Source organism: Merops nubicus, unplaced genomic scaffold (assembly GCF_000691845.1).
Source record: "Merops nubicus isolate BGI_N331 unplaced genomic scaffold, ASM69184v1 scaffold3946, whole genome shotgun sequence".
NCBI classification, from domain to species: domain Eukaryota; kingdom Metazoa; phylum Chordata; class Aves; order Coraciiformes; family Meropidae; genus Merops; species Merops nubicus.
In genome coordinates this window covers 17895-34230 of record NW_008614177.1, presented here as the reverse complement: position 1 = coordinate 34230, position 16336 = coordinate 17895, and the positions used below count along the sequence as shown (strand labels likewise).

At 35.9% G+C, this 16336-nt stretch overlaps 1 protein-coding gene across 1 annotated transcript in view; it reads left to right on the top strand.

Annotated features, from left to right (window-relative positions):
• Nucleotides 1–214: 214 nt before the first annotated feature.
• LOC103774693 (E3 ubiquitin-protein ligase UBR5-like) overlaps nt 215–16336 on the top strand; it is a 29865-nt gene continuing 13743 nt past the window's right edge. The window contains exons 1-9 of the mRNA XM_008942115.1: nt 215–371; nt 2376–2569; nt 5376–5492; nt 5572–5682; nt 6453–6607; nt 8240–8357; nt 9045–9229; nt 9754–9863; nt 11396–11508. Of these exons, the coding sequence (XP_008940363.1) occupies nt 230–371; nt 2376–2569; nt 5376–5492; nt 5572–5682; nt 6453–6607; nt 8240–8357; nt 9045–9229; nt 9754–9863; nt 11396–11508 (1245 nt within the window). The 5' untranslated portion in view covers nt 215–229. The remainder of the gene's footprint in view (nt 372–2375; nt 2570–5375; nt 5493–5571; nt 5683–6452; nt 6608–8239; nt 8358–9044; nt 9230–9753; nt 9864–11395; nt 11509–16336) is intronic.

Sequence of the window (16336 nt, the reverse complement as noted above, 5' to 3'; positions counted from 1 at the left end):
GTAGGGAAACTGTTTTTGTTCACTAGTCCACCAAGCTTGATTGTAAATGTGGTTGCGTAGGAGACACATGAGTTTGCACTGGTGAATCTGAAGAGCAGAAATTCAATTAATAGGTAGATTTTTTTTTTTTTGTTGTTTTGATATTTATTTAGTTGATGGTCTCTCTAGCTGATGTTTTAAGTAGCTGCTTATTCACTTAAGACCCTTGTCTCCTCTTATAGAGGATCTTATGTCTCTTCTGGATGCTGACATACATTCTGCTCACCCAAGTGTCATTATTGATGCTGATGCTATGTTTTCAGAAGATATTAGTTACTTTGGTTATCCATCCTTTCGGCGCTCATCACTTTCCAGGCTAGGCTCATCCAGAGGTAATTTTGCACCTTTTTTCTTTGTAATAAGTAGTTTGCTGTGGAAAAAGCTAGTGATAGTACACAGTGGTGGTTTAGATTCCGATTTAATGCGAAAGTAGATTGTGATATGTTGTCAAATATAGAGTGGACAAATAGACTGTTACTCATTATCAAAATTATTAATGAATTCTGAATATTAGCAGGTAAGTTCTGCAAGAACCTTGATAGTTATGTACTTTAAATCTAATTGTTGATCATTGGTGTTGCAAGGTGTTATAAAATTTTTGCATGTTAAGTTTATTTTAAACTGTAGTGTAAGTGCCTACTAATACAGAGATTGCATTACAAATATTTTATTATGCTCAAAATTGAGTAACGATGATATGCAGCATTCTTAATATTTTCTTTTTTCCCCCCTTTTTTTTTTTCTTCCCCCCTTCCCCCCTTTCTTTTGGATTGCTCTTTGTTCACTGTTCTTCACATTTCCTTAATTTAATTGTTCCATGGCAGAAGTTATTTCTGTGGAATAAGGAACTTTCGATACTAAGGAGGGAGAAGCTTGAATTCTACTTTTTTTTGGAAGCATATTTGTAGGTGGATAAGGAGAACTTTTGGCAGCTGAGGAGAAAAAATTGCTTTGAGCAGTGTTAAGTGTTTTTTTTTTTTTTTTTTTAAAAAGCATATTACACTTAAAGGACTTGTAACAGACCATGCAGCAATTTCCTATCTTTTTGAAACTGTTGTGCAAATGCCTAGAGTATTTCCAAACTGTTAATCCAACCTCTGCTGTGATTGTTTGTTTAGTACCGTTTTGTTGCCTTTCATGAACATATTTTAGTCTATTAATCACTGAACATGTAAGTTCCTGTTACAAAATTATTAGTTGGGGTCAGTGCGATGTTTCCTAGAAATAAGTACAGTACTTTATGAAATACATCTGTAAGACAAGCTGTTGTGTTTGGCTTATGTAAAAACTTTCCCACTTGTCTAATACAGCAAAAGACCCAAGACTTGGCATAATTTGTTGAAACTACGATGTATGAGATGACCACACTATTATATGTAATTCCAGTTGATTTTTGTGAGCATAAGTGAAGTACTTAATAGATTAAGTGCATTATGTGCATGTACGAATATTCAGCATCTGACATCACTCCTTCTAAATTCCTCCTTTTTTTTCCTTTCCTGAGGTTATTCTATATAAGACGTTACCACGAATTTTATAATCCTTATTTTCCATGCATAGTTGACTCTTGGAAAGTTAGTTTGATTACCTGATTTAAAAAATTTATCTGCATGAGCGAACTGCAGAGTACTGGCTTTAGACAGTTTATAGGCCAATTGGAGGGGAAGCATTTTGGTAAGGAACATTTTCCTGCAAGGATCCTTTTTAAAACTTGTCTGACTCTTGAAAAGTTTTCATTTGATCTACTCAAAACAGATACACTTTCATTTATTAAATCCAGTCCTATGGAATGTTGCTTTAAACAAAAGGGGTTGGATTATCAAACTTATGAGAGCTTTTTTTGATGCTTGCTTTCCTTAACCTTTTCAAATTACTGTTGGTTTTTTTTTTTGAAAGTTATGAAACTCTCTAATAAATACTCTTTTTTTGGTTTGCGTAAAGATATCTAACAGACTGTACAGACTTAGGGTTTTTTGTTGCTGTTAACCACATTGCTAAAACAATACTACAAAACTCTGCATATTGTACTATAAATTATGATGTTAAATGTATTGGCCTCTTATGATTTAAGTGAAAATGCATTAGCCTATTTTTATAGTACACAAAACTGTAAGACTTCTTTATTTCTAGCTTATTTTTATGTTTAGTAATTCTAAAGTGCTTATATTTTGAAAGGATTAATATATTGAATGTTGCATGTCAGGACTTTATTTTTAATCTTTGTGAGTAGATTTAACTGCTGTTAGTTGCATCCTGAAGGGTCTTTACTAGAGAGTGGCTTACTTTTATCCCACTGGTGTGACCCAATTGCATACCAGTTCTCCTTCTTCCCTTAGAGAGAGACTCTGAGCTGTTGCGTGAACGTGAGTCCGTTTTACGTTTGCGTGAACGAAGGTGGCTTGATGGAGCCTCATTTGATAATGAAAGAGGCTCTACAAGTAAGGAAGGAGAACCAAACCTGGACAAGAAGAATACACCTGTTCAAAGTCCTGTCTCCTTAGGAGAAGACTTGCAGTGGTGGCCGGATAAGGTACTGAAATTTTTTTTGCTATTTTGTTTGCATGCTGTGCATTACATCTGTTTATTTTTTTCCAAATAAATACCCTGTGTTTCCTTTATGACTATCACATCTCAGTTTGTGAAATAAGGCATATTGTTTATGCACTTAGGAAAATGATAAATAGTTACACTCTTACAGCTGTAATTCTGTTGTTACTGTTTTAATTTCTTCTCCATACGTTTGGAAGCCACTGCTGTAGATCATAAGGTTTGTTGGTTTTTCTTTTTTTTTTTTTTTTTTAACTTAGGTGCTCAAATCATTCAATAGGCAATAGGAATCTCATGAACCGGTTTAAACTATCTTTCAGGAAGAAAACTTTTTTTTTTTAATTAGCATTACTATTCCCGGAGATCATTTGAGTGGATCAGGCATTGAAACAATTATGGTGGAAGTATTTTGAGTTGACCAATAACTTGAATGAGTATTGGTTGCCTATTCAGAATTCCTTTGGCTTTGATTAGCTGGTTTTCTTTGTAATCCTAATTCCATTTTCAAGGCAAGAAGTAATTCCCTCATGAGGTACGAAAATAGTAGGAACACCAGCTATATGTTGCTAATTGGTTATCTGTAGTCATTTTCTTATTAATTACCTAGATGCTTGGGGAAATTACCAAACCCAAATTTGCCAAACAAATAAAAAAAAAAAAAAAAATCACAGGAAGAGAAGTGATGTTTTTTATTAAACTAAATTTTATGGACATAGGTTGTCTTTTTCCTGAAATGGGAACCCATTTCTGTCTGCAGTATCTGTGAGGTTGCTAATTTGATATATCACTCTTTCTTTTCCTATGTCTGTTTTTTTCTTTTAGGATAGATATAGATAGTGAGCTTGAAGAGGGAGGTGAATTTAGAGTCTTGTTTCTGCTTATAGCAGCTTACTTTTAGCTGCTGTCATCTTCATTTGAGCATTCAAACTGAGAAATGAAGATACCTGAAAATAATGTTGGTCTAATAGCTGCTCTCACAACCAGACTTTTTATGTCCAAAGTGTGCTTTCATTTTTTTCAGATAGTGATGCTGAACTTCTGTGTCAGTAAAAATTGGCAGCTTTTGTCCCCCTTGCTTTGTCTTAATGGTAGAGTGGGAGAGTCATCTAGCTTGGGTAGAGGGAGATTTAAGGGGTTTTAGCATCAAAGAATAAATGTAGTTTTGATTGGAAATACTAACTTACCTTTTTTATTTGCACTGCTGTGTTTTGGTAACATTGCTATGGCCATTATTACTGTTGTGGTTTTTGTTCTGTGTTTTTTTTTTTTACTATGTCGGGAATGTTTTTCATGTTAGCTCCATTCTTCTCTCTGACCCTGAAACTTAGTAACTAAATTAGGGTATTCTTTTTTTTTTCTTGTATGAGGTTTTTTATTTGCAAACCAAGCAGATTCTGCCCTAGGACAATTATTGCAGTCTTTTGTTTGGCATCTATATTACTTGTTGTGATATGTAATTGCATGCTTGTTCAATTTAAATATATCAAATTTCTTCCAAGATACCTGTTTGCATATGCACTAATATAAACCCTAGCTTCCAGTTAAATGAAGGTGTCTTACTGGCCTTTCATCTTTATTCAAAAGTAGTTAAACTTTTCATCCTCTCTTCAGCTGAACGTTTCTAAGAAATTGTTCTGCATCTTCCTTGCTATACCCCCTCTGTGAAGTTTTGTTGATATTTTCCATCAGAAATTCAAGATAAATCCTGGGGAAGATTTAGCTCAGAGGCCTGTTCAGATGTTTCTTCCGTTTTAGAAGTTGGAAGGGAGATATTGAAATGTTAATGGAAAAGACAGTAATCTAGGGTAGAAATTAAAGTACACAAGGAATCACAACAAAATAACCAGTCTTGTTTGCAAACATTTTTTCCTTCACTTTTTTTTGTTTTGATGTTTAGCATTTGAGACAGGACTGTAGTGGTCCATGATGAGGATGTGTTTATGGGAGGTAAAGTGCTGACCTAAAGGGAATGGATGAGACTTTTGGAAAGCTGATAGTGTTCCCAAATGCATCAGTTTCACCCAGTCTGAGACTAATGGTGGTGAGACATGTTGCATAGGTAATAAGTTTTCTCTGTCATAAAAATGAAATCAACTGCTCAAGACTTCAAGTCAATGAATGGATTCTTCTGGTAGTTCAGACATTATTGGACTGTACTACTGTTAGTCTACATTGCCACGTGACAGCATGTATACAAGAGAAATGCTTGTAGTTGCTTCTATCCCTGCCTGCTGCCTTCTTTCTCCTCTTTCCCAAAATACTGGTAAACATTTTGAGCTATTGGTAAGAGATGTACTGAATCCCAGGTTATTCAAGGGTGCACTCATACCCTTGAATTATGTAAGTAGAATTATGTTGCTTTTTGATTTGTTTTGAAAAGCCAGAATTTTAGAGGGAAACTTTTTTTTTTTTTTAAAATCCCCGAGTCAAGAGATCTTCCCATCTTTATTTGAGCTGTGTATCTTCTTAAGATACCATGAAAGCTCTTAATAAACTGCCCAAGTTAATTGCCATGTGTATGTTACTGCTGAGCTTCAGGAAAACAGTATTGATTCCTTTCTTCCCTCAGTCTGTCAGAAGCAATAGTGCTTTTTTGTCTGTGTTGTGTTTGAGGGTGTGCTAAGCTTGAAAGAAGCTGGATATGTCTTTATTTTCAAATTCCACATTCATGGAAACTCTGGGAAAAAACAAAACAAAACAAAAACCAACAAAACAAACAGTTACTCATGATTTTGCATATATGTATTTGTAATATTGCTGCCTCAGACTTTGTATTTCTGTATTTGTAGGATGGAACAAAGTTTATTTCTATTGGAGCTCTGTATTCTGAGCTTGTGGCTGTTAGCAGTAAAGGGGAACTCTATCAATGGAAGTGGAGTGAATCAGAGCCTTACAGAAATGCACAGGTACTGTACATCTTTAATTGCTTACCCTCAGAATAATTTATATGCTTTGGATATCTAAAATATTTTTTTGTTTCCAAAGAATCCTTCGCTACATCATCCACGAGCCATGTTCTTGGGATTAACCAATGAAAAGATAGTGCTTCTTTCTGCAAATAGTATTAGAGCAACTGTTGCCACTGAGAATAACAAGGTATGAGATGTGTGCTGGTTGCTGAATTTGACAAAGCTGTTTTTTTTTCCAGTTACAGTATATTACGGAGAAGTTGATTCTTCAGCTTCGTCAGTACTAGAAAGTACTTTGTTCATTCCACTTCTTTTCTTCTATATAGATATGAAAACAAAACAGAAACCCAAGTGGTGTTCTGTAAAAATGCAAAAAGATATTAAAATAAACAATCCAGCACATATATAGCTGAAAGAGTGAGAAGATGCCTGTTTTGCCTGATTAGCTGAACTTTTTGACTTTTGCTGTTATTGTATAAAATGACACTGGTTTAAGAATAGAGCAGCTTGTTAAAGTTCTGTACATATTTACTAGACAAAGTAAGGACATTGAAACTTTCAGTGCTGTAAAGTGAATTATCTAAATATGCTTTTCTGCCCAGTTAAGGTTGAATGTAAAACAGATTTGGTAAAGTGTATGCTCTTGTTGCAGTATTTTTTTTTTTTTTTGACAACTGCATTTTTTAAAATCTTATTTTATTTTTCTTGGGAACTGGAAATAGAGGGGAAAAACAAAACCACCCTGGGAAGCTCTTTTCTGAGGAGAGAAAAGGTGGTGTGAGATAAAATCACAAAGGGCATAATTTGTTTTTGTCTTGGTTGTTTTTTGCTTTGTTGTTTATTTTTTTTCAAAACCAGTAAATGTTACATTTAGTGTTACATTAGTGCAACTAAGGTGCAACTTTTCTTTCTCCTTGTTTTTTCCTCCCTGCATTTTCTATTCTGTTTTTCCCTTAGGTTGCTACATGGGTAGATGAAACTTTAAGCTCTGTAGCTTCTAAGTTAGAACACACTGCACAGACATACTCAGAGCTTCAGGGAGAGCGGATTGTTTCTCTGCATTGTTGTGCTCTTTATACGTGTGCCCAACTAGAGAATAACTTGTATTGGTGGTAAGTGAATACTGTGGTGTTTTACAGCTGTGCACGCCTTCATGCCCTTGGCTCCCAGAGGCACTGCAAAACTACTGAACCACAGTTCTTCTGAGTTCTGTAACTCTGCATTTGAGCTTAGGTTCCCTTTAAGTGTATTTATTATCTTCTTTAATGCCTAAAGCTTTTGTATCCATTTATAACATCCTTATTAGAACAAGGTTTTCCTTTTAGGAGATATGTATAAATGCTTTAACATTCAGATATGAGTACTACACAGTACCAGAATAATCTTCTTCATGCCTTTCAGGCCTTTTTTTCAGATTATAAATATGGATCAGACTTAACCATGTCCACATTCTCTGTCAGATTCTGATAGAAAATTTTGTGTTAGTTTGTGGCCCAAATCTTAAAGAAGAGAGAAATAACATCAGATACTTCCTCTGAAGCTTATTGTTATTACATGATGATGAGTTGGAAATCAGAGCATGGAAAATTGATCCTAGGAAACAACTTTCTCATTAAGTTCTAATAACTCCAGAAAATATTTAAGTAGACCTGTATGTAGGGTTGTAAATTTAAACACAGACATGTTCAATTCTAACTTCTAGCCCCAAATCTCAGAATTACAGCTCTGTTTCTTGGCCCTTATGTTCTGTCACAGCTGATACACCTCATGTACAGTAATTGCTCTTAGTATAGAAACTACTAAGCCATAACATTGGAGATACCTAGTTGTTAGAACCTGCCATCTTCACTGCTTTTAGAATAGTCAGTAAAATATATAGAAAGAATTATTAACATCTATATGTAGTCTTTGAAAGTATTTATTAACCAACATGTTATTTCTGGGCAGAGTTAAATGTCAGTAGTGGGGAGTTTAGGTTAATCAACCTGAGGTAGACAGAAGCTTCTGTTGCTATCTGTGTTCTTAGTTACAGTGTTCTGTAGTACACTAGACAGGATTTCAGTTTCCAGTGTTGCATAGGACTGATGCTTTTCATGTTTTACTTAACATGAAAGAGATTTTCAAATAGAAGCATCTAACTCGCTGACTAAAACATAAGGTGTCAAAATAGTAAGCATGCCTAACTGTACATGGGTATTATTTTCAGCTAAACCGAGTGGATCCAATTACAAAACAAGTGTCCTTCCCCCACCCCACCCCACCCCTTGCAGCTTGAGTCTGTCATAAGAGTCCTAGACTCCAGCATGTCCCCAGAGAGAAAGTGAAGCTTTTAGAATTACAACCAAAAATTTATCCTGTTCCCAATGGCTACTAACTCTGGGAATTATCACTAGTTATGTGAAATATATCCTCAGGTTGAGGGGGACAACCCACAGCTTGGGAGCTGTGACTGGAGTGTGCCATCTGTAACAGAGGTTTTGCAGCATTCTGGACTAGAGGGAGAGCCGTTTGGCAGTGACATATCCTATGTGCTCTCCCTATTCCTCCTACTAATAAACTGGCCACCTGAGATGAAACTGGAAGGTGGAGGGGAATATAGAAGTTGTCATTTCTATAGTGCTTTGAGATTTTAGAGAAGATGGCACAGACTTGTATTTTTGATCATGACTACCTTAAACAGAAAGAATAAACAGCTCAAAGTTTCTTCCATAGCCGTTTTTAAAGTAATATGCATTTTTCCACAGGGGTGTAGTTCCTTTCAGCCAAAGGAAGAAAATGCTTGAAAAGGCCAGAGCAAAAAATAAAAAGCCGAAGTCTAGTGCTGGTATCTCCTCTATGCCAAATATAACTGTTGGAACCCAGGCAAGTGCAAATGTCACAAGTGGCATTTTTATATGTTTCAATTACATAACTGTAAGTAAATGTGTCTTATTAGTGGTGGTGTTTTTACAAATGTGATTATTGACGTAAACATGGAGGAAGAAGCTGTACTGGTACAGAGTACTTCTGGTTTTGATTAGGTACTGGTTCTGTACTTTGAGAGAAAATAAGTACAGAAATATTCTCAGTAGAGCACGTGGCTTTGTAAATGATTTGGCATTTTAATGCCTTCAATGTCAGAGTCTGAGTTTGATTTATTTATGCAGCGTGATAGGTCTTTGGTTTGAAGCCTTTACCAAACAGGTTAATAGCTGATACAGAGGTGTAGGATCCTTCTCGTGATTAGTATTAGAACTAGTACCAGACAAAATGACTCCTTCACATTTCTTTTGGTTCCCAAGCCATTCTGATCAACTCTGGGATGAGTGTCAGTTGTTGACTTGTACCTCTTGTGGTTGAGCATCAGGATACTATATGTTAAACAGCTGTAATCATAAAGCTGTTGCATTCAGCTGCACAAAGTGCATAGTATATCATACTGACTTTCTTCATCTAGTTCCATTTTTTTTTTTTCCTTTCTTGACCACTCCATATGTCACTAAGAAAATGCATGTGTTTATGATTTCCCTCAGTATACCACATTGTTCTCATAAATATTTCTGTCTGTAGGTCTGTTTAAGAAATAACCCCCTCTATCATGCTGGAGCAGTTGCTTTTTCAATCAGTGCTGGAATTCCTAAAGTGGGTGTGTTAATGGAATCTGTTTGGAACATGAACGACAGCTGTCGATTTCAACTTCGGTCACCTGAGAGCTTGAAAAGCATGGAGAAAGCCAGCAAAACTACTGAGGCAAAGTGAGTGGTGAAAGCACGCATGCGAACACATGGAACGTTCATTTGATATTGTCTTCAATTGGTGATTGATTAAAAATTGAGAAGGAGGGTCAGGTTTTTATAAGTTTGAACCTTTTACCTTCTGTATAAGATTCCAGCTTTCTTGTAAGCTCTGCTAAACTTGCAGAAATGCTCACTTGCAGGAAGGGCATCTCAGTTGTGTGGAACCGTTTCCTTACAGAAATATGAAACGCAGAAGGAATATTAAATGAAGACTTTCCTGCAGTGATTTATAAAGTTTGCAGGATTTCATATTTGAATAACTGAAAGTGGTTTTGTTATGGAACTAACTGTTTTCAGGCCCTTCTTTATGGTGTTTAGAGACTGGTTTCGGCCCCTCCATAGTCTGGAAAAGAAACCATTGGGCGGCCATTGCCATTTACATGTTTCAGTTAGGATGGTCACTTTGTCTGTTGTCACAGAAAAGATTTCACCTTTTTCTTTCTTTATTCTAAGTAACACCTAAGTAATACCTGTTATTCTAGACCTGAAAGCAAACAGGAGCCAGTGAAAACTGAGATGGGTCCTCCGCCATCCCCAGCTTCCACTTGTAGTGATGCATCTTCAATAGCAAGCAGTGCATCAATGCCGTATAGTAAGTAACATGTAGCTCATAATAACACAAATATATAGATATGAAGTTTTCATAAAAGGCACTTTGCAGCAATTGCAGAATTGTGTTTGTCTGAACTGTGATATATGTAAAAACTTTTGTAATAGAGGTTAGATAATCAGTGACTAGTCAGTGTTAAATTTAAATGTATTAATATAAGCAGTGACTACTTGAGGAAAGGCATATCTAAGAAAGCATAACAGTGCTCAGAATCAAAGTATCTTTCAGGCGGTGATCATGAGGAGCTCTGAATATAAAGTTGTTTGTTAATTGCAGTGTGATAGTGAGTTTTTTTAGAGACCAGTAGTTCAACATGTTTTGGAAAATTCCTTTTAAGGTTAAGCTGTTCTTGCACACCTTGTCTTGCAGGTGAACTTCAGTGCATAAAGCAGTAGTTCATCATCTCTTACATGGAATGTGTAAAACTAGACATTCTTTACTAACACACAAAAGCAGTGAGAGAAGGTTTATAGTACAGGTTGTACTTAAAAACTTAAAAGCTTGCATTAGGATTCATGTAACTGACCTATTAAGCATTTTTTTCTTCATTTAAACCTATACATTTATAAAGGGTTAGTTACAATGCTGTCTTACGAAGAAATGTTTTCTCTGCTCACATTTCTTCTAGTTGTTAATGTACAGCAGCTCTAAGAAGCATTCATCTAGAGAGTCAAATGGCCTCATTCAGTGACTGAGAATCTTGTATGCTCAGACCTGCAGTACTAACCAGTTTTACTAGTGGAGTCTTGCTGCTGATTTCTTCTTCTTTCAGCTGTAGTTTTTCACTGATTATAACTTTGCTTTGGATTTTGAACTAGTGTCTGAAGTTAACTGAAGTTAGCTTAGAATTTTGTACTTTAGCTTCATTAAATGTGTTGATAATATTAATTATTCTATAAACTCAGTATAGGAGATTAAAGGTTCTTGTCGGTGTTAATTTAGCCATGTTATGTATTTAAACTTGATCCTGAGTGTACTACAGTTACTGTTCAGATATCATGTCTTTGCAGCAAATATAACTGTATGGCAGTTGCTGTTAGCACAAATAGCAATTTTCTGCCTCATTTGCTACTTTCCTAGATGCTTACCAAAAATTCATATGTCGTGGACAAGCGGACTTTTAGTAAGGATGATATATAAAGCACTGTAGCAGGGCTGAATGGAAGGTGTTACAGTGCCAGCCTGTCTACTTAATGAATATCTGAGCCCTGCCAAAACAATTTCTTGTATTCTAATTATTTTGCTTAAATGTCCTAAGAATTGCTTTTTTTTATCAGATGGTTGTTATTAGTGCTTATTTCATAGAAAAACTTGAGAGTGGCATAGTATGCCCTTAGGTTGCTCTGATGTAGCAATCTAACAAGTCAGATTGTTGTTAGCCTCTTGGTAATTTCTAGATTTGACTGTTCATAACCTTGATGAGGTAAAGGTTTGGTGTTTACTAAACACTGCATTTTGATGCTTTGATTAAATATTTCAAGTTATTTTCTTTAATTATAACTCTCTTGTCTCAGAGCGACGACGATCTACTCCTGCCCCAAAAGAGGAGGAGAAAGTGAATGAAGAGCAGTGGTCTCTGAGGGAAGTTGTGTTTGTGGAAGATGTTAAGAATGTTCCTGTTGGCAAGGTTTGTCTAAAATATGCTGTCCCACCATCTTTGGGGAGAAGCCTTTTTTACTCAGTTTTTTAACAGTTAGCTAACTGTTTAAAAGAATCTTAGTTTTGGGAGTGCTTGAGGGTGTTTCTGAGTATTCTGTCTTTTGTTGCATTTTTATTTTGTCCATAATACAAAGGATGGTAATAAACTGAATGAGTTGTGAATATAATGTGATGAATCTTAAAAAATAACATTCTGGTACTTTTAAGTTGAACCACAATAATACAAAAAGCAGGTGGTGTTTTATTCAAATGGTTGTTTTTGGTGACTTAAGCAATATTTCCCACACATCCCATGAGGTTGTGAAGAGTTACACATGTTGTGACTGACTTTTACATACACAGCAGCTGGACATTTGGGTGGATCTCGTGTTCTGGCAAACAAAACCCAGAAGTGTTTTGATTTAGAAATTACATGCTTAATTAATACGACTATAAAGCTATTTATTACTCCAGAAAAACCTGTTTGTTTGGCCCCTGTAATTTGTTTCATTTTCTCTCTGGTAAACTTTTGCTCTAAGAGTATTGTAGAGGAAAATACGCTGTTTATCTGACATGTTGTGTGATATTAGGAGAGATTAGGTCACTTCAACAGTTCTCTGCTGTGCTTTCCAAAAATGAAAGCAATGGAGAAGCCAGTACACGTCTTCCACAAAATGAAGAGATTGGATTGCTTTCTACTTGATTCATAGACAATAAAATCAAAAAATTACCAAAAGTTACCAAGTGTCCAACAAAAGGCAGCTGGCTGTAGTCAGTTATTTTTATTTTGCATCCCCAATGTACTTACTTGTGCAGGAGTGTAAGATTTGCCTTGAGCACTACCTTGTAAAGGATGAGGCCCACGATGAGTTTTCATTATTGAGTTTAGGTCATTTCTGCAAAATTAAATATGGAGCAACATAATTCATTGAAACACTTCACCTTCAGTAAATAAGGTTTTGAAATCTAGTTGAAGTCCCTGGAACAATTTTTTTTTTTTTTTTTTTTTTTTTTTTTGCTTCTAGTGCCAGCTTTGGGAAGGCCCCTGGTATCCTTATCTGTCCTTCCTGTTTTAGGTCCTAGGATCTTTCATGCTACAGACTGTTTTAATGTTTCTGTATACAGTCGGAAAGGTGTCCATGTACTGTGTCAAGAACTACTACTGTAATAAATATTGAAGAGCTCGAATTTTTATATATCGACGTTTTCAATTAAATGCAAAAACCACACTAAGTGGTCTGTCTTCTGAATAGAGTTATTGGTGCTGAGTCTATTCTGTACTGGTCATTTATGGGAAGGATGCTTTTTTCCCTTCATAAAGCATGCTGACCTTTTGTAGTGATGTTACATGGTCATTCACCTTTTTTCCTTTTACGGTTTTGTGACACTTTATCTTTAGAGTTTAGATAGAATCCAGCAGACAAAGCCATAAAATTCTTTTGCCTAGTGATGTCCAGGTTAGACAGAAATACAGTTTATGCCCTTTTATGTTCTGTTTGTAATTTGGATCTGCTGTGCCATTATATGAGACAGACTGGAGGCACCTCTGTCTGCATAAGAGTTATTCTTTGCAGTGTTTACCTACTGGCTCCAGAATAACTGATGTCACTCATTGTGGAACAGTAATGTTTGTAATTTAGCTTGTTGGGAGCTGAATTAAGTACATCAATGATTTGAATTCTGAACAGTCTGACTGTTCTATGCATACTTTTTGACTATGTACAGAGATTCAGACTGCAAAAACATAATCATATGGGTTTGGGCAGTTAAGACTTCATGGCTTAATAACTTTTACTCTTTTAGAGTCCACCCAGGTATACCTTCATCTGGTCTTCCATGGTCTTTTGTTTACTGAATGACATTCTAAAAACTCCTTTCTTTGATATGTTGCTATGGATGGCCTCAGTGGCATTAGGATCGTGCATGAGAATATACTTTTCCTGTGAAACCTGGGAATTCCTTACCTTTTATGTTCCAGAACATCAGAAAGGATTTGAAGCACTGTTCTAAGTACTTGATGTTCCAAATCATGGTGTCATAGCTGCTCTCAAAGTGCTGCCATCAAGTAAAATACATGGTCATAGAGCATATGAATATTGGGATGTCTTTGAGAAATACATGCTGGTGATTTGGGTGTTTTTTGAGCACAGCATGAAGTCAATTGCACTAAACTAATTGATCTGTGAAGCCAGAAATATTACCTTATGCAGTGATTCAGATCTGAAGTAGTAAGAGGAATAAAAAAATAATTTGTGCTTTTGGTTGCAAGAGCATCTAAAATTTTGAACATTTATGTTCTGCAGAATAAAGTGAATAAAATGTGATAACTGTGAGCTTCTGTCAAAATGCCAACTTTTAAAAGGATTTAGATAAAAAACAATTGTCCACTTAAACTTCAGGAAGTGGAATTATAGAGAGAGAAAAGGGGGTTCAGATTTACTGATGCTCAACCTGTGTTCCTGAAATAATCTTTTTCCTGGAAGATTTGTGTTCCTGTACTTTTGGATGTATACGCAACGTCATGATGTCTCAAAGTGCTTGGTTAAAAACCTTCCAAGGCCACTGTTGTTCCATTTATAGAATGGTGGACAGGTAGATGGTGCCAAGTTGTAACATGCCTGTTTCTTTTTGGGCTTTTACTGATCTTCATGTAGTAACAGTGAGCCCCTCAGTGCTAAGATCTAAGATGACTGCTTGTGATTTTTCTGATACTAGTAGATCATACAACCAGCATTTTACCCACTGCTTCATAAATGTGGATTGTGCGTGGTGCCAAAAACAACAAATGACCAGAGACTGTGATGAGAGGGTAAAAGTTTTTACGTTGGGGCAGTCTTGAGAGAAATTAAGAAAGCAGAAGTCTGCTAGATATACTCTTGGATTTAGTAATCTTTCTCCTTTGAATATGTTATCATCCAATCTCAAGTTAAAGCCTTCATAGGCTTGGAACAAAACAAAGCCTTTATTCCTCCAAGTCTGTCATTAGATGGAGGAGGTAATGATTGTAAGATTATCCACCTAATGGAAGACTGATGGAAGGAGAAAGCCTGACACTTGTCTCTCTTGGTGTCTATATTGGTGAGAAATCTGATGGAGGAATGTTTCAGTGTAGTTTAGAAAAGTAACAGGCTGAAATAAGCTCACTTGTATCAGAGGAATAGAAGCTGGTTTTGTCCATTCCATGCACTTTGAGATATTCTGCTTACCTGTGTTAGCTTTTGAATCTCTTCTTCTGAAAGGCCTTAAATGGTGTCTGGAACCACTATTAGAACAAAAGGATAGGGAACCTGGATTGGAGCTGCTTTTTCCTTCTTTGGCAGCTGTGGTTCCTTTTGGTTGGAGGCTTTCCATTAGCAGTGTCCAAGGCCTCCCCAGACTGCTTCTGTTCAAGGTTGTCTTCAGTCAGGTGAGACTTCTATGTTTTGCCAGTTTTTCAGTTCTTATGTCCAGAAAGCTTATCAAGTCTTACACCCTTAGTGAAGCATAAATTTGGACTGAGTAGTTAAACTGACTAGTACTTTGTATTGTATTATTTCAGTCAATCACTGGAACTTGTTTTTTGTTTGTCTGAGATTGAAGCCTTCCAATGAAAAAGACAAGTTGAAAGAACTCAGGCTGGATGTAGCCCCAGGAGAGTTTCCTAATCCCTAATAGGAATCTGTTTTTAATCCTACAAAGCTGAATATTTTACAAATTGTGTCAGTATTCCTTTGGAAGTGCTCATTCTACCTTGAGATTAAAGGTAGAAGCCTTTTCTGTGATATTAAAACTTCTTACATTCCAACAAGATTAGATAAAGAAATTTTAAAAATATATTTTCCTTGGTCTTCTGCTACTGTGCTTTGAGAGTAAATTCAATAGAGATAAAGTTTCTACAGATTACCAGTGGATCCAAACAGGTTTGCTTCTGAAAGGCTGAAGTGGTGGTAATCAACGCAGCCTATCGTTAATATGATTCTTGTTCATTTTAAAAAAAAAAAAAAACAAACTGTAAGAGGGAACGAGGGAGGAGAAACAGGTCTGAGGACCTGCCTCTGCTTCCGTTTGAGGAAGGGACTTCAGTTGAATGTTTTTTGACAATCAGTGTGATTTGGCATTATGGGTTAAAAGAGTTTGGAAATGGGTTGATAGTAAGGGTAAAGGAGATAACAAATATGCGTGTCTTTTAGAATATAAATTTTTTTTTTCTTCCATTAAGTAGAAAGATCAGATCTCATTATACTGTAGCTGAAAATGCTCTAAAAAGGTGTTTTGCTTTTGGTAGAGGGAAAGAAAAAATCTTTAAACCTTGATTTTGTTGCTTACTTTTTCACGTCTTTGATTCAGTTCTTTTAATTTATTCCTAATACAGCAAACATTGTATATGTAGTTCTGTAAAATGCTTGTTTCTAATTGATGAAACTTTTGCATTGGCAATATGAACAGTGTAAGTACATTAATTCTGTATGGGGTCACATCTGGTGTCTGGGAGGTGTCTCTGCCCTTGGCAAGGGGGCTGGAACTAGATAATCTTTAAGATTCCTTCTAACCCAAACCATTTTATGATTTTGTAAGCTAAAGTATCTAAAATCTTTAAGCTCTTGCATTTTTATTTTTAATTATTTTCAATGAATTCAGATGTATCATTTCAGTTAAAGGGGGGATGCTGATACTGCTTATTTATCTTGTTTAGTGCCAGCCCATTATACCACATCTCTGTACTGGAGCTTCCTATGTACAACTGCTATTAAGGGTTTCACTCAAGCTCCTAGTTTCTTGCTACATCAGTGTATAGTTTTATTGTCTTGCTGTGTAAAAGACAATAGCTGTAGTGGTAG